Source organism: Daphnia pulicaria, chromosome 7, assembly GCF_021234035.1.
Source record: "Daphnia pulicaria isolate SC F1-1A chromosome 7, SC_F0-13Bv2, whole genome shotgun sequence".
Lineage (NCBI taxonomy): Eukaryota > Metazoa > Arthropoda > Branchiopoda > Diplostraca > Daphniidae > Daphnia > Daphnia pulicaria.
In genome coordinates, this window is record NC_060919.1 from 3389257 (window position 1) to 3413951 (window position 24695).

Below are 24695 nucleotides of genomic sequence, written 5' to 3' on the forward strand. Positions count from 1 at the left end.
TGTACAAAAAGAAAAAAAAACATTTATTCAGCGATTACGTTTTTTCCGAGAATGCGCCGCACGGCGGGTGAAATTATTACATTTGCAAATATGTTGAGGGGGGGGGGGGAAGAGCAAGTAAACAAAAAAATATAGGAATGAGATAATAAGTGTGACGGGGGGGAAATTAGCAAGGCACATGTTTCCTTTGCCTACAGCAGAGACGTTCCGGTTTTCTGAGTCCAGTGTCGTTCCAATCGCTACCGCAGTACGCGAAATAGAAACCCATCTGAAAGGAATTAATGGACATGTCACGAATGGGAAACCCCAACAAGAAAGAAAAGAAAGGTGGAAAACAAGAAAATCACTCACCTCGAGACCAGGGGCTTTGATGTCGCGCGGAATGGGTCCGCACAAATCGTCTCCGATGGTGTGGCCGGACTGCTTGCGGATGCGACTTGGGTTCTCGAAATTCCACTCTTTAAGTCCCTTCCTCATCTAAATAAAAAGGGGGAAAGAAAAGAAAAAAGAAAATCAATCAACGGAAATGGAAAGAAAAGGAGAGAGGGGGAATTTCGCAGCGATGTCGGTGAGCTGCATAATTGTATAGCTCAGAAAACTTTCTAAAACAGCTGCTAGACGCGGTGGTTTTTTTTTTTTTATCTATACACGAGCTCGTTTCGTCATTATGCCAAATCAAGTGGTCGCAAAGGGAAAATTTCCCTGTCATTAAACACGAAGAAAATTTTTACTAACCACTTCGTAGCAAGTGCCGTTGTAAGTATCGACCCGCGGTGCGTTACAATCGGCAGGAAATTTCTTGGGCAGGACGAAAATTTTGGCTCGCGGGGAAGTGCCCGGATTGCCAGCGAAAAAGATTCCGCACCTCCAAGTGTCACTAATTTTTAAAAAATTTAATTAAAATCAGTAAATTAATTCTAAAAATAATTTTGAAATAAATGTAACACTTACGCTGAATCTGAATTACTGGCCGTTAGGAAAGGAAGAGCGAGGATGAAAATGGAAACGACGATCTTGAGAGCCATGGTCATCCGGAATTCGTGGAGGATGAATGAATTTCAATCAGAAAAATAAAACTGGTTATTCTTATTCTCACTGAGAAACAAACAAACAAACTTGCACTCGTTCAAAATAGTTTGGGGGGAGCTTTTTCTTTCTCTTCGGTTCAAGTCTGAATGATTTCCAGTGACAGCAAGTGTCTGAAATATATATAGCCACGCGGAGAAAGGGAAAAGTGGGAGGAGTCTGGCTTGTTTTTTCCCAATGGGGGCGGTTCGCTGCGGGGCGCCCGTGTTGTTTTGTTAAAAAAGAAATAAGAGGAAGTCTATATACAAGCACACGCATGAAGGAGAGGGGGCATTTTCTTCTTCTTCTTTTAAAAGCCCATTGAAAATTGGTAGGTAAGTCGTCCCCTCCTTATCGCCATCTACTTATCTAGTGAAAGTTGCAAAACTTCCCTCCTGGTGCAAGTTTTGCTTTTTATTTTATTTTTGTTTCTCTTCCGATTGAATCTGACTGGTTTTTTTCTTTGGAAAACTTGAAAAACTTATTTTCTCCAATTCTTCTGTTCCTACCAGTTTGTTTTTCTTCTAATTCCATTGAAGAGTTCCGAGTTCCGTTCCCCAGAAGGAGGTCTCCTGTTTCTCCTAAATTCGGATGAATTTCAACGTCGAATGTTACGAAAATGTGAAGGACGGAATTCAAGGTCCAGAATCTGAAACGAAAACAATAAGATTAAAAAATGGAAAGAATTAACAACCAAAATAATCTTTTATAGAAAGTAAAAATTACCTCCCTTTTGCGGATTAATTTCACTGGATTAAAAAAGTCTCCATCCGACATTTCAAGGACACAAGAAAATCTTTTTTTTTTTTTTTTTCACCAAAATAATTCTTAGGCGTTCGTCATGGACAGGCCATTCCATTGGTGAAAACGAAATCGAGATTGAACAAAAGCAAGTTTCTCCGTCCGGAAGGCGGATGTCCATCAGAACTCGCATGCACAGAAGGAAAGAAGAAGAAGAAAAACGGGCCCCAAAAGAGCCGACCATCAAGATGAGCTCGTGCGTGATGTGTTGTGACCTACTTTCTCCAGCCGACTTTACATAACATAAAAAGAAACAACAAAAGGAAGGGGGTAGAGTGGAAAAAGTGGCTGGAACAAAAAAGAAAAAAAAAAAAAAGAAAGAAATAAAAGACAAAATATATAACCAACTCACACGGGAGTAACACATTTTCATCGATAAATGCTGTCGAGAAGAAGAGAAAGAATGAAAAATATATATTTATATATTTTCGTTATTTCCGCGAAGAGAAAGAAACACACACGCAGGGAAGGCAGACAGTGGGGGAGGTAAAATAGAAAGTGTGTGTGTGGTTGTGTGTGTGACGGCGAGGGGTTCACGATACGTCGTCATCATTCAATTGGCAGACGAGTTGCTGCAAAGTTTTGACGGTTCGCCGGATGTCTGCCATCGGAGGTCCCTCCTTTTTCGGTTTTATAGGGAAAAAATAATTTGCCATCAATCAAAATGTATAAAAAGAAAGGAAAACAATTGGTTTCAATGTATATACCTGAAAGCTGATGCGTTTCTCTCCGTTGGGCCGTCTCGGAATTTGAACCAAACTGCGCAATCAAAGAGAAGTCACGTAGACGTTGGAGCAAATAATGAAATCACCAAACACATAACCCAAATAAATCAATAAAAAGAAAACTCACTTGACTAGACGTTGCAGGTTCTCCTGCAGTTTCATGTTGACGTTACTAATTTTAGACATGAATTCCTCGCTACTCGGCTGATTGGCCGGCGACTTGGGACGAGCATTCAACTGCAATTCAACAATTTGCTGCTCCTGTTTCCTACAACGCTCCTGCAGGACGGAAATCTGCAGTCGATGGCGGTCCGTGTTGGTTTCCTCCTCGGATATTTCCCTCAGCTGATGCTCCAATCCTTCGAATCGGATCCGCCATTGGGTGTTCTCCTCCACCAGTCGATGGATGCGCTCGTTGTCGTTGGCTTTGAATTTCAATTTATCCTCCAGGACTCGTTTCTCGTTCACTAAACGGTTCACCGTTTTGCGAAGGTTTTCTTTTTGTCGCTCATCTTCCTGGATCCGATCCTGCAATTCCTTTAATTTCATCTTCAATTGATCGATGACTGTTTGAAGTTTCTTGCGCTCCTTCCATTGATCCATGGCCAAATTCTTGACCATCATGTTCGAATGGTCTTCCATTGCCACTGGTTTCTCCGCCGTGTGGAACATGTTCAACTGTCCTTCCAGCTCCTTGATGCGTCTCAGTAAGCGGCAAACTCCTTCGTCCGGAGGTGATTGGGCGGCCGCCTTCTCGGTCGACATTCGAGTCACCCGATTGCGTAGCGACACCATCTGTCGACTAAGATTGCCTTTCTCCGTCTGGAGTTTCTCCACCAGAGACGTCTGGTCTTTCACTTGGCGCCGCAACGAGTCCACTTGCTTCCGCTGGCCCTCGGACGTCTTTTGAAGTTGAGTGTACTGCAATTCCAGGTCGGCTAAACTGATCGTACTGCTACTGGAACCGATCAGCATTTCCTTCATGGGAGGACTGGATTCAATCAGGGCAGGACTGGGCAAAGGGATTGAGATGGGAGCCGGAACAGGAGTGCTGGTGACTAGTGGCGGATGATTACCGGAGCTTTCCAGTTTAGAATGCATCTCTTCGGCCAGTTGCTTTATAAAATCCATTTGCTTTTCTTTCTTGTCCAATTCCGTCTTCAGTTTGGCCACCAACACTTGGAGCAGTGTACTCCGCCTATTATTAATAAATGTTTAGTAGATTTAGATTAAATTAAATGAATTAGAATTGTACTGTTTGTCGAAGCGCTCCTCGTTTAGTTGATGGGTCAAATCCGTCACTTTTTCGCGCTGTTCTTTCAATTCCAATTGACTCGATTCCCATTGAGATTTCAGTTGATCGACTACAAGTTTGTGGTCAATCACTAAACTGTTGACGTAATAAAATCAGCGTCAGGGACGATTTTAAATGGTGAAATGTTAATTGATTACCTTTCTTTAAATGTTTGCTTCTCTTTGCTGAGGATTTCAGCCGCCTGTTTCCACTGGGCAGCTTGCTTGCGCACGGTTTCCAGCTGACTGGATAAATCAGAGATTTGCGAGTGCAATTGATGACTAGAATCGGCTTCCGTCTCCAAATGACGCACTACAGCCCGAGTAGATGCGGCTGAAGCAGCAAATTCCCTTTGTGTTTGTTCAACCCTGTTTGATTTCATCCAAAATTGATTTCGTTTTAAATTTTAATAGAATAGTTAATCATACCTGTGCAAAGCCCTTTGCTGTTCCAGGATAGTATCTTGAAGATTCAACACCTCTTGACTGTGTTCTTCGATCATTTTGAGCTGTTCCAGTCGGACTTCGTCCAGGAACTGTTGAGATCGCTTCAATGTCTGTTCTTTGTGGTCCAGTCGAATCCTGAGAGTCACCAGTTCCTTTTCCATTCGCTAAGGAAATTGAGTTTGGATTAAACAGGATCAAAAATTTAATTTTAAGGATCGAGTAAACTTACAATTTTTATTTCATCCGTTGGCTCACTGGTAGTCTGTTCGACGCTTGCGGATGCTTTTGCGGCTTGGAGATCATTAATCATCTTCTCTTTTGATCGTAGATCCTGTTGTAGTTCTTCCATTTTGGTCCCATTTGTAGCGACTTGTTCGATCCAGTTGGCTTCACGGCGCTGCCAATCGACGACGGCCGCGTCGTGCTTCTCCGTCAAGTTATGCAATTCGTGTTTCACTTTGCCCAGCTGCAATTCAAGGTCGCAGAGTTTCACCTGGTACTGCTCCATTTGCCCAGTCAATTCGCACTGACTTTCTGCGGCTACCCGTTGCGGAGGTGCGACCATCTCGGGTTCTTTCTTGGGTGGCGTTGAAGGGCGATGAATTTCTACGGGCGGTCGAGTTTCTTCTTCAATGTGAGGATCACATCCCGAATTGGCTAGTTGGACCGAAACTTGAATGTTCTTGTCCATTTTCAGCGTTTGGTCGGAGCTGCTACTGAGGCGACTTGAAGGCACCGGAGGCGAACAAACTGTCGGTGGATGTTCGACCGTTATAAAAGTGGCGGTTTTAATTTCGCGGACCCTTTCTCTCATCAATTTGTTCTCGCCGTAGAGTCGACTGTTTTCATTCATAATATCGGCGTAAGCGTCGTAATGGCCGAACAGTCGCTCGCTGTTCAACACCGTCACCAGCCTTTCCAGAATTGGCGATTCAATTTTGACATCGCTTGTGCCTATCAATTCAATATTATTAGGTTTTTTTTTAAATGATAACATTTTTAATTTATTTAATTCACCATCATGTTGGCGCACGGATTGTAAAATCTCAATCAATCCTTTCCTGAGGACAATCACTTCGGAACAGGCCTTTTGGTAATCCTGAAGGAGTTTATCACTCGGCTGGTGAGAAACGGGAGCGGACACTACGTCAGGTTTCTCACGCTCACCCCCTCGCAGCAGAGCTCGTTTAATACTCCGGTTCTATTCAATCAATTATTATCAATGAATTAAAAATAGGAATTTAAAAAAATGTTAACCTCTAATCCTAATTGCATATTGTCTTCTTTAAGTTGCTGAATCTCTTGCTGGTAGGCATCCCGTTGTTGGTTCAACGTCATCCTCTTTAACGGCAAATCAAAAGCTTTTGGATCGACGTTGTACTTTTCCCTATCAATTTGAAAATGATTTATTCAGTTATTTTATCTTGTGATTAATTAAGTGACAAATCACCTGAGATCGCTGTTCTCCAAGGCGATATCTTCTATCCGCTCTTCTATCGTGTTGAGCTGTTCGATGAGCTTCTCAATGTGATCGTTTCGGATTTGCAACTGGTCCCTGGTTTCCTTTAGTTCCTTGTTGGCTTCAGCCAGACCGTAAGTGCTTGACTCGTAACGGTGTACCGTCCTGATAAGTTCGGCCAACTTGGATAGAAAACGCGAGCTTAAATATCCACGTTATTCTCCCAACTTTATTCAATCAATATTGCTGTTACTTGTTCTTCGCGTTCAGAGAGTAGGCGGTCGTTCTCCTTTTGGGCGACTTTTAAAGTTTCGAGTTCCTTGAGTTTTCTTTTGACACTGCTAGTGATGGCTTTTGCGCCGTCGCTCAAATGCAAACCCTGGAATCGCTCCATCAACCTGGCGCTCTCTTCAATCTCTTTCGAGGCAGTGGCCAGTTCGGCTCTCAGACGATCCACTTCCTTTTCTCTACTCGACAAGCCCTTTGGAGGTCGAAACGAAATTTGATTATTTATTCAATACACATATTGTTATGAATTATTTTGTTTACCGATGATTCGTAAAAGTCAAGTTTGGTCTGAAGTGAATTGATCGTCTTTTCTTTACTTTCAATAATTTCCTGTGAATTTTTAGATGTCGAGTTAGTGAAATACAAGTTAACCAATGTGATAGAATATGCAGGTATACTTTGCATTTGTTGATGGTGAGATCTACGGCTTCCGATATTTTGTCCAAATTCTCTTCCGTTTTGTCCTTTTGCCACTGGCACTCGCCCAGTTGGATTCGAGTTTTATCGTTTTCAATTTCTAGTTGACTCATCCGCTCTGAAATAATTCAACGTAATGTTTAAAAAAATAACGGGGAACACATTTAAGGATAATTACCTTTAAAAGTCTCTTCAAGGGTTTCGTAATTGTGAGTAGCCAATTGAAGTTGTTGGGTGCATTCGTTCAACTGTTGAGTGAGTTGCTGAATTTCATTGTTGCATTGCTGATTCTCCTGTTCCATCTTGCGACAATCCCGAAGAAGCTGCTCGATGTGGACGTTTTTTTCTCGAACAGTTTTTTCGTAATCGGCTATCCGAGTTTCCAGTTTTCGACGCTCCCATGGCGGATTATCCGAGTCGGAATTGTTTGACTGTTTCGGGTCACCCTGTTTCTTTACTTTGTCAGCCTGCAGTTGCTTGGTCTCCCTTTTCAGTAGTTTCACCATCTGTTTCAACTGGAATACAATCGACAACGAAAAGATCAATATGGATCAATGGTGATGGTTTTATTACATGTCTCACTTTCCCTCCCACATACAAGTTATTCAGTACCACCCCTGTAAATAATTAAATAACACCCACCCTCCATACTTTGTCATGTTTACCTTAGATTCACTAGGCCTACAACAAAAATGTAGAAATATTGAAGCTAATGTATTATTGAGAGATCAAACTTACCTTTCTCGAAGCCAGTTTTTCTTCATTGAGTTCTTTGGCTTGATCTTGAATGATTTTCTGGAGTCTGTTGATTTCTTCGTCTTCAGATTCGCCATTACTGTCCAACGAGGTGTTGGTGTTGAACTTTATTGGATTCATTTTCTTTGAATCCTTTGTATTGCTGTTTCTTCTCGACTTGCTGCCACGTGCTGTGGCTTCCTCATCACTTATTCCCGACGAAAGACTCGAATCCGTTTTCCTAATCGAGCGAGAGTCCGTCATCCTTTGGCAACGGTTTGTTGACCACTGATTCAAGCCATGCCCTTACCATGCCCTCACATTTCAAAAAGTTATTTGTGTTGTGAGTCAGAGCCTCAAAGAGTCGATGTAAGGTTTGTATTTTCGTGTTGCAACCGTCGCCATAGTAACGCTTGCAGACTGCACGGGCCCGCAGAATCAGCTGATTCTGATGGTATTGACTTTTTTCTCTTTTGGTGGATACCCGCCGGGTGCGGTGGCGAACTGTCATATTCAATTTTCAAATAAAAGACGTAAAAATGCATTGCTGGTCTTATTTCTTACTTTGTTTCGTAAGAATTGCACTCACATTATTACCGCAAACGGGCTATATTCATCCTGATGAATATTTTCAGTCGACTGAAATACTTGCTGGTGAGTTTGCTGCTTTTTTTTGTTCCAATGCAATGATATTCATAATCAATTATTACGCCCAACTGTGTTTTAGGTCGAGTATTCAAGCTGGAAACTTACACACCGTGGGAATTCAATACAACCTTACCCATCAGAAGCATGTTTCTACCACTGCTGACTATCGGAGGCCCTTATTCATTAATGCAACTGGCTAAAGACTGGTGGAGCCTTGATGTTTTGCAGCCCTATTTGCTAGTGACCATTCCGAGAATTGTGATGACTGCCCTGTCCTTTCTCTCAGACATGTTCATCTACAAGATTTGTGTAAACAACAACACAAGACCATGGTCCACTCTCAAGATCTGGGCAAGTTCCCATGTAACTTTGGTGTTTCTTTCTCGGACGTTCTCCAACTCCCTTGAGCTGGTGCTGTTCTCTGCTCTCCTCTACTTTGTCTCTGCCTCGATGAAACTGACTGACAGATACATCAGAAGAGAAATTGAGCTGGAAGATCAATACAAGAAGGCTGCCAATGCTGTGGAGAGAGTCAACATTGTCAAAATGCAGAGGAAGATTCCTCTGCACAAGTACAATCACAGCTTCTGGATCGGTGCTCTGTTCGCTTTAGGAGTTTTCAACAGACCCACCTTCATGTTGTACGCCTTGGTGCCCATGTTCTTTTGGATGCAAAGGGGCATGTTCTTGAGGAAAGTGGGCCTGAACGATTTCCACGATCGCATGTCCAGTTTATTGCCCACATTCATCGTAATGGCTATCGTGATTGTCGCCTCGGACACGTTGTTCTATCGAGGATTGACTTTTATGACTGTAGGTGAAGTGGTGATGACTCCCTTGAACTTTATCGCTTACAACATGGATCAGAGCAACTTGGCGAGACACGGCCTTCACCCCTGGTACCTCCACTCTGCCGTCAACATCCCCATGTTGTTCAACGTTCTAGGATTGGGTGGATTGTACTTGGTGTCTCGAGCTCTTGTCGTCGTCGTCATTTCACCCTGGACTTCCAAACCCAACTTGTTTGATTTCAACGGATTGCTCATTTTCTCCTTTGCAGTTCCACTGGCGACTTTATCCTTGACTCCGCACCAAGAACCCAGATTCCTCTTGCCTCTTCTGGTTCCTCTAGTTCTACTCCTCGGTCCGTTTCTCCTGAGGCGGCAGGGTCTTTCTGCCAAAGCCTTGCGCTCCTTCTGGTACGCCGGAAACGTCGTCTGTGTCCTTTTTTTTGGATTCTTCCATCAGGGCGGAATTTACGAGACGCAGCACTGGCTGCATCGGCACATTCACCACGAACGGGCCAGAGGAACGCACACCCATCTGCTCTACTTCCACACGTACATGCCTCCAATGTCTTTGCTGGCCCTGCCGCATCGGGCATCGATCGTTAATCACATCAACAGCACTCGATACCAGCGAGGACGGACAGTGTTTTTCGAAGACCTTGGCAGTTCGTCCCAGATGGATGAGCTTCGCCAACGATGTGTCCGATTGGTGGCCGATGCCCAGTCAAAGTATCAAAGCACAAAATTGATGACTGAAATTTTCGTTGTCTTCCCGGCCACGCTGTCGTTCCAAATGGATCGACTTTTGATGCCGTTGCCAACGCTTCGATGGAAGCACGCCCACAAGAGCTATCCGCACCTTTCCATGGAGGATCCGCCCGATTTTGGTGATTTATGCGCAAAGAATTCAACGAGTGCACTGACAGATATTCAGTGCAATTCCTTTTTACCTTGGCTAACTAAAAAGTGTAATCTAATGGCTCTAGTCGTCTACCAGTTGCAGTTCCCTCACAGGTGACCCCAGCAATCGATTTAATCAATGCGTTTCCATTAATACATCTGCATCTTTGAATTAATTAAGAAAAATAAAAACCTGAGACGATCTCATTTAAAATCTGCTGTATTTTATGTTCTATTTCATCGGGTTCCTCAATTTTATTTTGGGCAACTAAATGTGGCTTTCTGGCGGAAACAAAACTGGTTTCAATTTATTTGGCCTTTCAAACAAAAGAAAAATCGACAATTTCTTACTTTTCGATCCATTTTAATTATCTTTCTGGTCAAAAAGCGTTACAAACAAAATTTTAAGGCTTCGTAAATTTCATAGATTGCAATAAAAATGCATTAGTTCGTTTAATTCATCTTTTTAGCTTCAGGGAAGCAGAGCGTCAGTAGAACAAAATTACCAACACCCTCGATATCAAATAGGTAATTCAACCCGACAACGAAGGTGGCAAGGGCTCGCCGAACTTCTCCACATGTAGTCGGTTCTTGGCTGAATAGAATGCCTGTATAATGATCATATAAAATAATTTAGATCCAGCATTGCGTTTGATAACCAACAGTTCATACCCTGTTATCGACGTAGGAATCACATTCGTAACACCAGATTGACAGATCAGAGAAACTGAGAACCAGCGAATGACCACTCTCGTTATGATGTTCCTTCATGTGACCTTTTACGAACCGTCCACAGTTGACCTGAAACAAAGACGCAAATATGTTAAGTTACATACACCCAATTAAAGTGATTAACTAGATCTACCTGATAACAAGATAGGCAGACCCAGTTTTCTGACTTATCCTGGCAACATGAGCAAGGAGTTTGAAGGCCCCAAGGATTGGCGACATTATCGTCTGGTAGAACGTGTCCTTCTAAATGCGGACACCACGATAAAGGAACCACAGAAAACAGCGTACCCTCCTTCATAGCCTGTCAAAGACACGGTCCAATTAGAAAACTGACAAAATAAAAGAAGTTTTATTTGGTTTACCTCAACATTTTCTGGCAACAGCAAGAATTCCTGAAGTGTTTTAGGAGGAGCAGACTCAGTCACACCGCAAGCTTCCAGCAATAGTACAGTGCCCTCTACGATAGTGTCTGGCTCCTGACTGGTTGCTCCTGATGACTCGAGTTGGAGTTTCTCCAATTGTTCTTCAATACTGAGCGGCTTTTTCGTAACTTCACAAGGCGGGAGAACATCTCCTTCGGGTAAATCAACGTGGAAACAGAGGCTACTCCAATAAGGTAGCAAATGGCTGACGACCTGCTTGATGGTGCTGATGGCTGCCGGATTGAGTGGTTCGATTCTTGGCGAAGGTAGTGGGTCTCCTAGCAAAGCTTTGGCACACATGGTCATCGAGTGCGAAATGGAATCCAAATTGTAGCCGCCTTCGAGTAGGATAGCAACACGTCCTTGAGCAAGTGAACTAAGCATGTTCGTCATTTGTCCGTACCCTTCCGGAGTAATCTTGCAGCCTATGAACGTCGTATAATTAAAAGAAATCCAACGGTAAATGAAAAGGACTTTTTTAAATTTATTTTACCTCCCAACGGATCCCCCTGGGCCGCATCGAATCCAGCTGCAACGAGAACTAACTGCGGGTTGTATTGATAAGCGATAGGCATAATAATCTGCTGGAACGCAGCAAGGTATTCCGTGTCGCCCATCCCTCTCTATAAGAATGAAACAAATCGGTACAAGTTAAGAAAACAGAAGACAATAATTCAGTTTGAATAATAAATACTTTGGGCCAAGCGATGTTGACTGTGTATCCAGCTCCGGGTCCGCTCCCTACTACATTGCAATCAGATTCTTCCGGTTTGAACGGGAAGATGTCAAAGCGATGCAAGGAAATGTACAATACGCGCGGATCCTCTTCAAACATCCGCTGGATTCCGTTGCCGTGGTGTACATCCCAATCGACGATAAGGATTCTAGATAAAAGTAATTGTATTTACTTTAATAAACGAATTTGAATTGCGTCATTACCTTTCTAAATGATGAATTTCGATGGCATATTTGGCTGCCAGCGCCGTGTTGTTGAAGAAACAAAAGCCGTACGCTTCGTCGCATTCCGCGTGGTGCCCCGGTGGCCGGACGACTCCTATTCCACTACGACTCTCACCGCTCAAAATACTTTCAACAATTTGGAGCGACGAGCCGGCTGAGAGCAGCGCAGCCTGATAGGTTTCCGGACAGATGAAGATGGATCCGTACTGCCGTTCCAATTGGTTGAGAGTCGATTGCTTTTTACCGGCGGTCGCCGCAATCTCATCGATGTAGTCGGCCTGATGCAACCACAGCAATTCTTCGCGATCGGCATCTCGAGCATCTAGCCGGTGGCAGCGCTCCAACACTCCGAATTCCATCAATTTCTGGTAGATTGAAGTGATTCGAGCAGGTCTCTCCGGATGTCCACTGCAAAAGATATCGCCAAAAAATTTCATTAAAATAACACAGAACTCGAAACAATTTAAAATTCAACTTACGGTTCGTTAATGTTACGATGCAAAGCCATTCTCTCATCGTAGATGAAACAAACCCGATGCTTAGGCACTGCCAAGCTGGTTTCTAAAATAATAAACAATTACAGTTAATTAAATTGTTATTTAAAACTTTTAATCATTCATGTCACCTTTAATGAGCTTATCAAGGCGCTGATCCAAAAGGTCAATCGTCTCATTGCTCTGCACTGGGTAACAGTTTCGAGTGGCAAAAAATGTTTGTTTGACGTCAGATCCTTCAAAAGTGACACTGGGTACAAAGTGCTTTCCTTCCTTTTGACTACCCACTTTTGAAGCATCAAAACGGCCCTGGAACTGTAGACATTTCCACATAGGGCGAAGCACATAAATAGCGCTCAAAATACTTTCCTGAATACTACAATAAAGGAAATGATTCAGCCCGCATTATAGTATTCGGATAAGAATCGCTTTACCTTTGACAAGGCTCTTCGATTTTCGCGATGACTGGGCAAGGATCACCAAGCAATGTTCGCAAGGTCAGAGCAGCTCCTTCGGCTAAGGATTTCAAGCAGTACCCTCCCTAAAAATAAACACATAATTAATGACCAGCACTAGGGTTTGGTCAGAGTAATAGATGAGTCAGCGGATTATACTTCGAGAACGACAGCCAGTTTGCCTTGGGCCAGCCCCATGAGTGATGACGTCAAGTGGGAGTAGCACGCGGGAGTGATTTCCATTTCGCCCTGAATTTGACAAAAGGCGTTGACAATATTAGTCAGCGCATAACTTCCAATTCCTTCAGAAAAAAGGGAGAATATAAAATAAGAAGAGAACAAATTCTAAACCTTCTCGTCGCCTAGTGCCGAATCGAAACCAGAGGAGACGAGAACAAGATCAGGGCGGAACTATTGTCATGCAAATCACAAGAGAAGAAGAAACAAAAAAAAAAATGGATAAGTAGGAAGTCTTGTACACTACCTCGAAACAACCCAAGGCAGCGTCATAGCCGGCAGATACAATAATCAACTCTGGTTGAAACTGAACAAGATGAAGCGCGTTGTTAAATGATAAGCGTATTTAACCATAGTATTAATATGCATTGAACGATTTGAATAGAAGAAATAAAACATGGTATCAAGATGAGTTATTACTTCATAAGCCAGAGGCAATAGCAGCTGGTGCCAAATGGCCAGATAGTCGGCGTTACCCATTTTCGTTTTATTCAGTGGCACGTTCACGTTAAAGCCTTTGCCAGCTCCACTTCCAATGTAGTGAAAATCGCTTTCACGAAGATTGGGCCAAAAAGCTCCGTGCTCATAACGATGAACCGAGAAATATAAGACTCTGAATATTCAATAAAGGTAACCCTCATATAGAATTGATTCAGTATGTGTAAACTATATGCCTTTTAACCTGGGGTCTTCGTAGAACATTTGTTGAGTTGCCTGGCCATGGTGAACATCCCAATCAACAATCAGAATTCTTTCAACACCCTTGTTATCTAATGCATGCTGAGCTGCAACTGCTACATTGTTGAAGAAACAATAGCCACAGTATTCACTTTTCATTGCATGGTGCCCTGGTGGTCTAAATAAATCAGTTTTGAATTGAAACAAAAGAGAGGAGTAAAGTTGCAAAGTATGTATATTACCTGATTACAGCCATTCCATTTTGTATCTTTCCATCTAGTATGGCATCAACCATCTCAACTGTTGATCCAGCTGCCAACAATGCTAGCTCATTTGTTGATGGGTGAATATAAATGGCATCATAACCAGAGCTAATAGCTTCTAATGCTTCAGCATCTGGACTGCCATCTGTTCCTTTGAGCAATTCAATTCTGTCTGGTGTGTGAAGTTTCAACAGCTCATCTTGAGTTGCCTTTCTAGGTTGAATTTCTACACAGCGTTGAGCCAACCCATACTCACGGCATCTGCAAGGTTTTTGTACCATTATTTTTCCATAAACAGTTTAAATTTCAGACTAGGTATAACTGATAACTGACCTTTCCAAAACCCGAGTGAATCTCTCTGGGCATTCGGGGTAATTGGGATCCCAAAGACACTGGTGTTCAACCATTCGTTCATCATAAACAATTCCTGTTTGGCCACGTATCTTATCTTTAGAATCCCGAGTCTACAAGAACAGTGATACATTCATCAACATCTAGCTTCGGCATAACATTATCAAAATTAAACAACGTATAACAGTCTTAACCGTCCTTACATTTTGCAAGTGATCCACAAACACATTTAATTTTTCATTTTTTTTATTCGATGGTGAGCGACCTTTCACGAAATTCGAAAACTTTGTTTGTTTACTCATTTCGACTTGTAGGACTGCTAAATTCTTAACTGCAGCCGCTGACAGAACTCAAGTGCAAGTCAACAAACAAGCTCTTGATTGAGACATCTGGTGAGCGTCGGTTAAAACAACCTCACACTTATTATACCGATGCACGAACGAAGTTTGAATTGCCTATCGAAATATGAATATACGAGGTAATTCTTAACTACTGCGTTATTTATTGAAAAAGGTTTCTTTTTAAATCAAATTATTAAATTCCAAAGAAACGGGGTTTACCGTTGAATATGTGATTTATGCTATTAAAATTGATTACAACCACTTTAAGTAAGACTATGTGAAGTTACACTCATTCACGACCGATATAAAGCTTAATTTTTAAGCAGTTCAGATGATTAAATAATTTAGTCAAATCAAACAACATACCGAGTAGTGACGAGTACTCTCCTAGCAGACGAACGGCATGCGTTTGTTGAACGACATCTGAACGACATCCATTTTCGAAGACGAAATAGAACAAACTGAACAAATCATCGCGCAATTTCTTCTCTAGAGTTCGTCAAATTAAATAAACGAGACCAAACATAATAGAGAGGAGGACGTTTTTATTTGTCAAGAAAACTTAAGTTACATGTGTGGTTAGTCACAGCTTTCTCATTTTTCAGGCATTTTTTTTACAGGTTTATGAAAGATGACGCCCTATTCAATGATTAACAATAACATAATCTTTATGGTTGAAAGGTTAATCCCTTTCGTCGGTGGTATTTAGTTGCAATCAATTGGTCAAATTACCATTTCTCTTAGCAACATAAAGTTCTATTCCCTCGGGTTCTCTTCGGCTCTATGAAATTCTACCCCCTCCCACTCTTTCTCACACCCTTTCAGGTTTCGTTTTCTATTCGTTTTCAGCCCCTTACCCTTCGACCTTCGTCTAGTAATTTTGCTGTAACTGGCTTTAAGTAGAAACTGGCATTCGCATTTCATCTTTGTTGAGAGTAACACGTGTATGTAACAGTCGCCATTTTTCTTCGTATACTAAGCCATGCAGTCGTCAGCGGACAACGTGTGTCTCTCTGATTTTCAAGTTTCTAAATTTGATGTAGAATGGAATGTTCAATTGCCATGTCTAGAAACTGTTGCACTGTGGATGGACCCTCTAGAATCAACTTTATTTTCAGCAAGGGAAACTCCTGATCGTCTATGGAAGTTAATACTGTCTGATGCGGGCACAAAATTATCTATCCAACTTTTTCTTACAACTCCCGGAATTCCTCACTTTAGCAACGCCAAGATTAACGAGCCAGTTCGGATAAAATTATCAATTCTTAACCGGAAAAGACAGAAAGTTCTCCAGCAAGTACATGGTTTACCAAAGCAAGGTAACTGTAACTTTCTTCTGCATTTTCCTAAAATTGATATCCAACAGTACGAATGTCAGCAATTGAACGGAAGTCTCGTTTTCTACTGCGAGATTGAATCTTACGCGAAAAAAGAACCTATTACAGGCAAAGCTAATCTAATTCAAGACCAGTCAATTAGTTGCAGTGATCAGCTGATTAACCAACTTGAAAATTTGTTCGAAAACATCAAGTACGCTGACGTCACTCTGAACGTCGGTGCTCAAAAATTTCAAGCACACAAAAGTATTTTGGCGTCAAGAAGCAAAGTCTTTGCAGCCATGTTCGAACACCCGACCAAGGAGAAGCTGTCCAATCAAGTGGAAATTGAAGACATCAATCCGGATGTATTTCACGAGTTGCTACGTTTCGTGTACACTGCCCGTTTGTCGTCAAAGACCATGGAGAAAATGGCAACTCAACTTTACTTCGCAGCAGACAAATACTTCTTGGATCAGCTGAAGACCGAGTGTGAAGTCCATTTGCTTCATCATATGACTCCCGACAATTGCATGGATTTGCTGCTTCTACTCGGCAATGAACACCAACTGGTGGATGATTTGAAGAATGAAGCCGTCGATTTCTTTCGTCATAATCCAGTTGAAGTTATGGCTACTGATGGATGGAAAAAGGCGAAAAAAGATCACCCGAAGTTGTTGTGCGACATTCAAGAAATGGCCCTCCGCCCTGCTGTTTAATGAGCATCTAGCTCATTTTTTTTCTCTCAAAGAAGTTGATTCAAAATCAAGTTGAATGAAGAATTTAATTTTTTGTACCAAGAAATGTCATTTTTTTTTATCTGTTCAAGTTCTTATTCAAACGTTTGTTTATTCAATAACGTGAAAAAGGAACATTCAAAATACAACACAGTTGATTGCTAATTGTCTTAACAATTTCAAGTTCGCTAGTTACTTTCCTAGAGTCAGTTTTACCGAAGGAAAACCAAGTATAATAGTGATTCCACATACAGCATTCATGAGTAAGTTCATGGATTTAAATTTATATTAGAACCATTCGGTTTGTTTGCAAAGCAATCTTTAAAATTTGCCATAATTTGAATAAGCCGCGTGTTCCATCACTGCTTCTGCTACTAGCAGACGAAATTTTTATTTTTGTCGCGCAGCCACTGACGTATTAACTTGGTCAACATCAATTCGATTGTTTCCAGTTTCTTTTACACCAATATTTCGTATATTTGTGCATATGTGGACTTACTGTTCAGTTAAAAAAGTATCGTCCGAAAGTAGGACTGACCATATATCCAGCCGAGAGAGTTTATTATTTTTCATTCCCAATAATGGTAGGGTTGCTACAGTGATTGGATAAGAAACATTACAATTATATAATCAAATTATTTTTCGTTTCATTTTGTCATGCCAAACAGGAGTCCGAGAAAGATCCAGCAACCGAGGAACTACTAGAATCGTTTCGGCGACAATGGGAGACTGAAATTTCTGCTGCCAGATGTATAAATTTATCACTTTGCTATATCATGGTTAGTGAATGTTGACTAAACTTTAAACATAACATTGCAGTGCAGCAATCTCTGACTAGCAGCAGTAAACCCAAAAATGAGGATCACGAGTCTGGGAGTAAAGAAACGGTTGATGAAGAAGAGGTCTGTATAACAATGTACCATTCTAAAAACATATCCACAATGCAGCTTATTAGTGTTACTAAGCAATTACCCAAATTCTCTAGGCAAAAAGTTTATATCTACGTGGAGTAAAACATGAAAAGTCTGGAGAAGTTGTGGAAGCTATAAAATTTTACAAACGAGCAATGCAGTTGGTCCCTGATATTGAAGAAAGAATATACACATATCCCAAGAACAAAGGTTAATAGAAAATCAAATTTTATATTTGAAAATTTCTTGTTGTGACTGTTTGCATAAATTCTCTTGGGTGCGACAGAAGGCAGCGAGACTACTTCGGAACCAAAAAGTCACAAAGACTTGAAGGAAGAAGTTCGTAACAACAATTCTGATGATGAAGACGATGATGAACTTCCGGTTGATTTGCTAGTAAAGCTTGAACGGCTATTACTACAGGATGGTCTAGTTTGTACCCCACACGATGAACCAAAGGTTTGACGATTGAAACCTATTTAATGACTTGTGCACGTTATTCAAATTCACAAAAAAAAAATTAATTTTAGGGTACTCATATATCGGATTTACCGCGTGAAATTATTATTTACCTTCTCAAATGGGTATTTTTTAAATGAATGGTCATTACATAAATGTGCAGCGCTAAAATGAACATTTAAATTTCTTCAGGTGGTATCTTCTGACTTGGATCTTCGGTCATTAGAACAAGTTTCATTGGTAAGTAGTATTTTTTTTTGCTATAATTTCAGGAGCGTCGCTTATTTGATCTTGTTTCCAGGTTAGCCGTGGTCTCTACGTCTGTTCCCGAGACAGCGAAATTTGGAAACTCGCGTGCCTTAGGTATACTTTTATTCCGCATAGAAAGTTTTGCTTGTTGGAAATGACGAAAATGTTTGTTTGTTTCTCCAGTGTCTGGAACAGCCCAGCCAGTCCTACAACTCTTGGTTTTACCAACTATAGAGACATGTTCATTTATCGTCCTCGTCTTCATTTTCATGGCTGTTACATTAGTAAAACATCATATGTGCGGCAAGGAGAGAACAGTTTTCAAGATACCAATTATCAGGTAAAATATTGCCGAAAGAAAATGTCTTACCGTGATTTATCTTCATTTTTTTTTATTTAGCCGTGGCATTTGGTAAACTACTTTCGTTATTTGCGCTTCTATCCTGACCGAACCGCTATAATGTCCACCACTGCGGATATTCCTAGCTTGGTAGTCAGTAAACGTCTAAAAAGAAAAGATCCTTCTTGTTTCCGCGGTTTCTACACGCTCCATGGAAACGTTGTTACGTGTATCTTTAAACGAAAACGGATTCCAGAACGAACTGAACGAATCGATAACAGAAACCGAAGAAGGAATGACGAAGCAAATAATAACGGCAGCACAATGATTGAGCAGATTTTTGAACTAGTAAGTTAACTGACACCTTATAATTGAGCGGTGCAATTAACTCGTTATTTCTCTACTTTCGTCTTTGATGAATGTAGGAATTGGAAATCAAGACTATCAATAAGAAGAAACTTCATTGCGCACTTCATTGGAATCGTTACAGTATTCAGACTGTTTACCAAAATAAGGAATCCACGACTGCCAATTTTGATATAACCGCTACCCGTTTTCCGCCCTTGATCTTCAGCCGTGTGAGGTCCTATAATGCCCAAAGTGAGAAACCACTTTAAAAATCCTGCAAGGAAGTTCACTTCAATCAGATGCAACCAATTTCAACAATTAATTGTGCCTGTTTATTGTTATGGAATTACAAAAATAAAATGCAATTACAATTTAACGTATCAAGTCATATACGCAGGTATTTTATCGGGAATTGTGAATTATTGTCAATCTCTAGTCAATTTTCCTTTGGCTATTTTTGTTTTAACCTTGAAATGTTTTTTTTTTTTTTTAATTATTGTTTCCCCCTTTAACCCCGCATGCGCGCTTTACCGTCTTTCCGTTTCCGCTATTCAGTTTCCACAAATTAGTGCCCTATAAGTCGTAAATTCGTAATAGGATAGTCTGTCTCTCCAAAACAAATCAACATCAAAAGTTGTTTTGATACAGTCTTTTTACCCTTTTTACCAAAAATAATAATGAAGTTCTTTTCAAGGATGTATGACGCCTGATGCCAACAATTTTAATAGTCGTCATGAGTAGCCCTATGTTTTGGGGCGTCCATTTGGCTTGTTTAATATTTCTACTGAGTTGTTTCAGCTCCTCAAATCCCCAGCTTGTCATCAACATAAAAAATCAGGTAAACTGCTGTTCGACCACAAAAGCTTGGTATAATTGACTCTTAAATCCCTATTATTACCATAATAAATGTACATTTTATGTAAAAGGGTGGAGATGTGCTGCAGGAAGTGTTAGCTTCTAATGTCAGCGAGGATGTTGTTCAACTTGAGTACCAGAGAGCTGATGGTACAATAGTTACACAGATGCTGGATTTTCGAAAAGAGGTGCAAATCTACCGTCTCTTGATTCTGGCTGAAGAAGAACAGGTATGTTTGCTTTTCATCCAAATGGAAAATCCCTTTTAACAAACATTTCTTATATTTTAAAATATTATCTAGCTGCCTCTAAAGAGTTTCCAGCCTCCATATTATCAGGCTGTTTGCTTTGCTGCTAAATTGTCTAAACAAGATTTTATTGCTGCAGATGCCATTGCTAAACTTCGCCAGGTAATAAAGCACATCTTTAGACCTTCATTATAATCTCAAAATAACTAATAAACAATTATTCACAATGGTAGAAAAATCCACATACTGTAAGGTATCCAGAGGAGGATAATGGGCGTGAGAATGCCACATTTGAATACACTTTGGATGTGTCTAGATCTAACATTATATCCAACCAAATTCAACAATTATGTATAAATGCAACAGCAATATATGTCCAGGTAACTGCAATTTGAAAAAAAAAAAATGCTTCTTTCTTTAATTAGTTTTATTACATATTTCTTGGATTTTCAAAAAAAAGGAGACTGATTTAAGATTATGGGCAGCAATTGGAAATCCAAATGAAGCTTTTATGGTCCTTGATGCTGCCCAGCACATGGTACGGCCAGCTAGCCGTTGCAAAGATATTGCCGTCACAAATTCGAGCTCAATGCCCTGCCAATGCCGGTTAAATTTTTGTGTTCCTTGGTAATTGGCTATTTGAAATCGACAGAATAACTTTGTAGTCCTAATTCACCTGCTATTATCACATAGGTATCCTTGTGGACTGAAATTTTGTCGCGGGCACGATCAGCAAACTGGTAAGGCCCTCAGCTATCGGTGCGGTATCAAAACGTGCAAAAAGTGCCTCGACTATTCATTTCCAGTGAAGAACTTTCTATTTTGTCCGTGGGATGACTATTAACCAAACACTTAAAATTCCTTTTCGGGAAAAATTGAAGTATTGATCAAAGTGCCTCGTGAAGCTTTTTAACTATTTTACAAGATAGAATCAAGAGCCAATTGTGCGTGTTCCAGTCTTCCAGCACTGTCCGTTGATGCACACATGTGTACACTTTCCTATCTGCTTTGTAATTTACTTACTTTTCCCCCATGGTTCCTTTTCGTTGGAGAGAATATTAATTTGAAAAGCCAATTTTACTGCAAAAATAAAAAAAATTTCAATTCAACTCATTGTGTATAATAATCGCAAATTGATACGAAAATGGATCTAAATGGAATGACGAGCAAAAAAAGAAAAAGAAAATCTTTCTTTCACCGAAACTGAAACTTCTCTTTACAATCGATTCTTGCTTAATTTAGTGTTTTCTTTTTAATTAATCCAATATTTCCCCAAAATAACAGCGACAAACAGGCGCGTACAAGCTGTTTACACGAAGAAGGAGGGAGGAGTTGGCATTTTTAAAAAATAGTGATAGAAAAAAATCAACCCTTTCCAGCTGGAAAAAAATATTTCGGACCTAGATCAAACACGACACTATTTAGATGTTTTTTTTTTTTCTTATTCTCTCGTGGGTGCAAGAATAGATACGGTTGGGGTAACAAATCGATCAATGCAGCTTGAGAGAGATAGGAAAAAAGAAAGAAAATTGGTAAATTTTTTTTTTTTTGTTTAACTTTTAGACTTTGGTTGGAGGCCAAGAAACGGGAAATAGGGAGAAGAGGGGAGGTTGCGAATTTTGTTGTTATTTAACGTTGGATCTCTTGAATTTTTTTTTCCTTTTTTCTTAATCCATTAACAACATCCCGATTTCGACTGTTCCACTGGTCTAGAAGAAGAGTTGATGTTGATTCCGCCAACACCATCCGAAGGAGCGGAAGGAGGACCCATTCGATTCTTGATTTCAGCCGCCATAGTCATGAAGGCCTGTTCAACATTCGTAGCATTCTTTGCCGACGTCTCTAGGAAAGGGATACCTAACTGTTCCGCGTATTCCTTTTACAAAATCAAGAGAACGACGTAAAGTTTTAAATGAAATCTAAACCAGCTTCCTACTGTAAGTTATCTCACTTTGGCTGCGGCGTAATCGACGACCTTTTTGGTGCTCAGGTCACATTTGTTACCAACCAAGAGCTTGTTGACGTTTTCGCATGCATAGCGATCGATTTCCTGGAGCCACTGTTTCACATTGTTGAACGACTCTTGGTCAGTACAGTCGTAGACGACAATGATACCATGGGCACCTCGGTAGTAACTCGACGTAATTGTCCTGAATCGTTCTTGGCCAGCAGTGTCCCACTGTAGTCAAGAATATTTTGGTTACATTTGAAAAAGACCAACATGCTATGAATGTGTCACTTACGATCTGTAGTTTGATTGTCTTTCCATCCAAATCTATTGTCCGAATTTTCTGCATATTCCAAATCAAATTAAATTAACATTATGGACTGAGTCTGACTGGTATGAATTAGTAAACTTACAAAATCAACACCGATGGTACTGATATAACTCTCTGAATAAGTATCATCCTGTATTAAAAGAGAAACATTGGTAATAGTAACATGAAATATTAATAAAATAAATGACCACCAGTTTCTGACTTACAGCGAATCGGAGCAAAAGGCAAGATTTGCCAACACCAGAATCACCGATCAGGAGAAGTTTGAAAAGATAATCACTGTAAAGAAAAAAGAAAAATAATACTGTTACACCACTGATGACACCCAACTATTGTAAGCCATTGTTGGTAGCAGGGTGGTATGGGGCATTTCCTTAACAGTGAAATCAGCCTTGAAAACATGTAGACTATAAAAATTTACAGAAATTACATTTCAAGAATTATAAAAAAATAACCAAGAGCAAACAGCAAGTTGTTTAAAATGGCTGGAATTTGCATGGGATTAGCACTTACGAAAGCCCCCCAAAAAGCTATACGTCATCATACTGAATCGTTCGAACGTTGATCTGAACGACGAAAAGGGTTTGGCACTTGTAACGATGTACTTACTATTCGGGGTTCATTTTGGACGTATATGATCACTTAATGTACTCGATCAAAATGAAATTTTGCGCGGAGATGAAATAGTGAACGAGACTGAATTAACGACGGACAGCAGCCCCTTTTTTCTCTGAATATGACGAACAGCAAACTCCTCTACGCCTCCTTGTGTTAAAAGTTGCTTAACCTAAGCAGTTATAATCGATACCACCCACTATCGATATATAAGATTATAATCGATTTGGTATGACTTTCACGTCGCTTTTCACGGAAAAATAAAAAATAATTATTTCGTTCACGATATCAAGCTTCACGTGATCAGGAAAACATTAAGTCATAAAGAACTGACATCGGTTGGACGGGCATCATTTGTAGAGGGAAAGAATCAAAGGAATTATTACGAGCAAAAAGTGATGTTATTATGATTTATTTCGCTTTTTCTACAATCGGCGGTGCAGCCGACCGGTGCATATGATATAACAACACGTATTATTATTAATTACGTTTTACGTTGCAAAGGGATATATTCTGAGATTTTTATTTAGAGGTAAAATGAAGATTGATAAGCCAATACATGAATACATAGCTTTGCGAAGGAAACGAACAATGTACAAATTATAAACTTTTTAACCGAGCATCGCTTCATCGCTAGAGCTTCGTGGTGGAAGTCCATCTGTCAACAAACGTCTCCTAAAAGAAAATAACAAAACATCTCTTTTATAAAAAATTTTCCGTGCACGATTAAAGTTAATTGACATACCGCTCTTTGGCCATGCTGACTCGAATATTTTCTCGTTGGTGATAACGACATAACTTAAGAACTGCACAGACAGCCAATCCCACCCAACATGCCCAGGAGGCCCAAGCTCCAAACTATTAAATCATAACAGACTATTACTATTCATCTCTTGAATGGAAATTTAATGAAAAAAAAAAACCTGTGCAGTTCCCAATAACAAGTAAAATCCAGATGTGTTGATATTATCCACTTGGTCAATATTTTCATCTTCAGCATAACTGCATCTGTGATTTAATAAAAGTATGTGGTTGATATTTATTGTTATTATGAGACAAATAACTCTTTACTCTTCAAATCGTTGGGTTATGTCTCCACACCAAGTGCCAAATCCAAGAGTGATAATCATGGCAGAAGCTAAAGAAAGAAAACAGAGAAAGGCACTGCCAACTGCATCAACAAATGCTGACAAGAAAGAGCTGTAAATAATAAAGAGGTATTTTATTGCAAGTCTGATGGTCATATTTTAAAAGACTAACCTGTCAAGCCCTCTATAAAGGAAATGGCCAAGTCTGTGAATTTGAATACAACAAGCTGTGAGTGAGATCACTCCAGATATTATAACAAACACACAGTAAGCATTAGGAGCCCATGTAATCACAAACTGGCCTGCAATTGAAAACAAAACAAAAATCATTAGTTTTGAATTTCACGCTAATTGAATTATTGAAATTTCAACCATCAGTTTCCCTCCAAGTTCCTCTGGAAAACAGCAAACAATGACCCCTGAGCAAAAGAAAAACAAAATGTTTTCAGAAAAATCACAAATTATCTGTGTGTGTAATCCAAACGTACTTGAAGTCCTTTTGATGAATAATAACGGGAACGGATATACATAAGGCTAAGACTAGTGCTAAGATGTAAACAGTAATTTGAATGACCAGTAAAACATTCATTTTCACTATTACAGGAAGTGAAATTATCCAAATGAGTAATCGGCGGCAATTCAACTATTTGTCACAACTGCCATAGTACTTAAATGGTAAACATGGGGATGGGGTGCTGTGTCAGTCGCTTTCGATCGAATTGCGTATGACAGCTGAAAGAACGGTGTCGCA

At 40.3% G+C, this 24695-nt stretch overlaps 8 protein-coding genes across 13 annotated transcripts; 4 read left to right on the forward strand and 4 right to left on the reverse strand.

Annotated features, from left to right (window-relative positions):
• Positions 1-2: 2 nt before the first annotated feature.
• LOC124349394 (myosin-2 heavy chain-like) lies at positions 3-7617 on the reverse strand. 3 transcript variants are annotated; one of them, XM_046799956.1, is made up of 20 exons: positions 7234-7617; positions 6674-7010; positions 6477-6613; positions 6340-6408; positions 6044-6271; positions 5782-5972; positions 5589-5718; positions 5349-5532; positions 4561-5285; positions 4314-4495; positions 4044-4253; positions 3847-3981; positions 2719-3789; positions 2574-2625; positions 2219-2486; positions 1792-2098; positions 952-1714; positions 736-877; positions 352-477; positions 3-268 (listed from the first exon to the last, which is right to left on the reverse strand). In XM_046799956.1, the coding sequence occupies exons 1-15, from the start codon at positions 7492-7494 to the stop codon at positions 2400-2402; spliced, it is 3999 nt and encodes a 1332-aa protein (XP_046655912.1). In that variant the 5' UTR covers positions 7495-7617; the 3' UTR covers positions 3-268; positions 352-477; positions 736-877; positions 952-1714; positions 1792-2098; positions 2219-2399. The 3 variants fall into 3 exon arrangements, with proteins under 3 accessions (XP_046655912.1, XP_046655913.1, XP_046655911.1); XM_046799957.1 differs by having other exon boundaries at positions 1792-2486; positions 4314-4483; XM_046799955.1 differs by having other exon boundaries at positions 1792-2486.
• Positions 7618-7664: 47 nt separating this feature from the next.
• Positions 7665-9780, forward strand: LOC124349547 (GPI mannosyltransferase 4-like). The gene is made up of 2 exons (XM_046800239.1): positions 7665-7884; positions 7958-9780. The coding sequence occupies exons 1-2, from the start codon at positions 7770-7772 to the stop codon at positions 9682-9684; spliced, it is 1842 nt and encodes a 613-aa protein (XP_046656195.1). The 5' UTR covers positions 7665-7769; the 3' UTR covers positions 9685-9780.
• Positions 9771-14550, reverse strand: LOC124349424 (histone deacetylase 6-like). Of its 2 annotated transcripts, none has more exons than XM_046800007.1 (17): positions 14362-14550; positions 14141-14271; positions 13787-14068; positions 13549-13722; positions 13287-13479; positions 12981-13040; positions 12789-12878; positions 12609-12715; positions 12306-12550; positions 12160-12241; positions 11660-12088; positions 11415-11604; positions 11214-11343; positions 10661-11145; positions 10432-10599; positions 10239-10367; positions 9771-10174 (listed from the first exon to the last, which is right to left on the reverse strand). In XM_046800007.1, exons 1-17 carry the CDS (start codon positions 14458-14460, stop codon positions 10100-10102), a joined length of 3069 nt encoding a protein of 1022 aa, XP_046655963.1. In that variant the 5' UTR covers positions 14461-14550; the 3' UTR covers positions 9771-10099. The 2 variants fall into 2 exon arrangements, with proteins under 2 accessions (XP_046655963.1, XP_046655962.1); XM_046800006.1 differs by lacking the exon at positions 12981-13040 and adding an exon at positions 13114-13173 and having other exon boundaries at positions 14362-14549.
• Positions 14551-15800: 1250 nt separating this feature from the next.
• On the forward strand, positions 15801-16534 carry LOC124348502 (speckle-type POZ protein-like). The gene is made up of 2 exons (XM_046798726.1): positions 15801-15818; positions 15866-16534. The coding sequence occupies exons 1-2, from the start codon at positions 15801-15803 to the stop codon at positions 16532-16534; spliced, it is 687 nt and encodes a 228-aa protein (XP_046654682.1).
• Positions 16535-16937: 403 nt separating this feature from the next.
• Positions 16938-19235, forward strand: LOC124349730 (F-box only protein 9-like). 3 transcript variants are annotated; one of them, XM_046800540.1, is made up of 11 exons: positions 16938-17132; positions 17220-17302; positions 17372-17454; positions 17538-17673; positions 17753-17922; positions 17994-18047; positions 18115-18162; positions 18224-18285; positions 18355-18511; positions 18572-18859; positions 18937-19235. In XM_046800540.1, coding segments are annotated over exons 1-11 (1275 nt in total). In that variant the 5' UTR covers positions 16938-17130; the 3' UTR covers positions 19129-19235. The 3 variants fall into 3 exon arrangements, with proteins under 3 accessions (XP_046656496.1, XP_046656495.1, XP_046656494.1); XM_046800539.1 differs by having other exon boundaries at positions 16939-17136; positions 17221-17302; positions 17750-17922; XM_046800538.1 differs by having other exon boundaries at positions 16939-17132; positions 17750-17922.
• Positions 19236-19415: 180 nt separating this feature from the next.
• LOC124349909 (out at first protein-like) lies at positions 19416-21337 on the forward strand. Its single transcript, XM_046800843.1, has 6 exons — positions 19416-19697; positions 19786-19944; positions 20017-20124; positions 20196-20342; positions 20423-20589; positions 20656-21337. The coding sequence occupies exons 1-6, from the start codon at positions 19569-19571 to the stop codon at positions 20804-20806; spliced, it is 861 nt and encodes a 286-aa protein (XP_046656799.1). The 5' UTR covers positions 19416-19568; the 3' UTR covers positions 20807-21337.
• LOC124350016 (ras-related protein Rab-1A) lies at positions 21067-23026 on the reverse strand. The gene is made up of 6 exons (XM_046800990.1): positions 22851-23026; positions 22448-22520; positions 22324-22371; positions 22206-22253; positions 21914-22141; positions 21067-21838 (listed from the first exon to the last, which is right to left on the reverse strand). Exons 1-6 carry the CDS (start codon positions 22862-22864, stop codon positions 21638-21640), a joined length of 612 nt encoding a protein of 203 aa, XP_046656946.1. The 5' UTR covers positions 22865-23026; the 3' UTR covers positions 21067-21637.
• A 226-nt stretch (positions 23027-23252) lies between these two features.
• Positions 23253-24673, reverse strand: LOC124349982 (transmembrane protein 179-like). The gene is made up of 7 exons (XM_046800946.1): positions 24433-24673; positions 24317-24363; positions 24117-24246; positions 23928-24056; positions 23780-23864; positions 23602-23714; positions 23253-23531 (listed from the first exon to the last, which is right to left on the reverse strand). The coding sequence occupies exons 1-7, from the start codon at positions 24531-24533 to the stop codon at positions 23468-23470; spliced, it is 669 nt and encodes a 222-aa protein (XP_046656902.1). The 5' UTR covers positions 24534-24673; the 3' UTR covers positions 23253-23467.
• Between the last annotated feature and the right edge of the window lie 22 nt (positions 24674-24695).

Coding starts and splice junctions, on each gene's coding strand:
- LOC124349730 (XM_046800539.1), top strand. Junction 17,674..17,749: donor CACATATCCCAAGAACAAAG/GTTAATAGAAAA, acceptor TGGGTGCGACAG/AAGGCAGCGAGACTACTTCG. Junction 17,923..17,993: donor CCCCACACGATGAACCAAAG/GTTTGACGATTG, acceptor AATTAATTTTAG/GGTACTCATATATCGGATTT.
- LOC124349982 (XM_046800946.1), bottom strand. CDS start 24,533: ATGAATGTTTTACTGGTCATTCAAATTACTGTTTACATCTTAGCACTA. Junction 23,865..23,927: donor ATAACCCAACGATTTGAAGA/GTAAAGAGTTAT, acceptor ATTAAATCACAG/ATGCAGTTATGCTGAAGATG. Junction 23,715..23,779: donor TGTTATTGGGAACTGCACAG/GTTTTTTTTTTT, acceptor ATGATTTAATAG/TTTGGAGCTTGGGCCTCCTG.
- LOC124349547 (XM_046800239.1), top strand. CDS start 7,770: ATGCATTGCTGGTCTTATTTCTTACTTTGTTTCGTAAGAATTGCACTC. Junction 7,885..7,957: donor GTCGACTGAAATACTTGCTG/GTGAGTTTGCTG, acceptor ACTGTGTTTTAG/GTCGAGTATTCAAGCTGGAA.
- LOC124349394 (XM_046799956.1), bottom strand. CDS start 7,494: ATGACGGACTCTCGCTCGATTAGGAAAACGGATTCGAGTCTTTCGTCG. Junction 6,614..6,673: donor CCTTGAAGAGACTTTTAAAG/GTAATTATCCTT, acceptor GAATTATTTCAG/AGCGGATGAGTCAACTAGAA. Junction 6,409..6,476: donor TCACCATCAACAAATGCAAA/GTATACCTGCAT, acceptor AAAAATTCACAG/GAAATTATTGAAAGTAAAGA.
- LOC124349909 (XM_046800843.1), top strand. CDS start 19,569: ATGCCAACAATTTTAATAGTCGTCATGAGTAGCCCTATGTTTTGGGGC. Junction 19,698..19,785: donor TCATCAACATAAAAAATCAG/GTAAACTGCTGT, acceptor TTTATGTAAAAG/GGTGGAGATGTGCTGCAGGA. Junction 20,343..20,422: donor CAACAGCAATATATGTCCAG/GTAACTGCAATT, acceptor TTCAAAAAAAAG/GAGACTGATTTAAGATTATG.
- LOC124350016 (XM_046800990.1), bottom strand. Junction 22,372..22,447: donor GCCTTTTGCTCCGATTCGCT/GTAAGTCAGAAA, acceptor CTTTTAATACAG/GATGATACTTATTCAGAGAG. Junction 22,254..22,323: donor GTACCATCGGTGTTGATTTT/GTAAGTTTACTA, acceptor TGGAATATGCAG/AAAATTCGGACAATAGATTT.
- LOC124349424 (XM_046800007.1), bottom strand. CDS start 14,460: ATGAGTAAACAAACAAAGTTTTCGAATTTCGTGAAAGGTCGCTCACCA. Junction 12,551..12,608: donor ATCGAAGAGCCTTGTCAAAG/GTAAAGCGATTC, acceptor CCTTTATTGTAG/TATTCAGGAAAGTATTTTGA. Junction 10,175..10,238: donor ATTCCTACGTCGATAACAGG/GTATGAACTGTT, acceptor ATCATTATACAG/GCATTCTATTCAGCCAAGAA.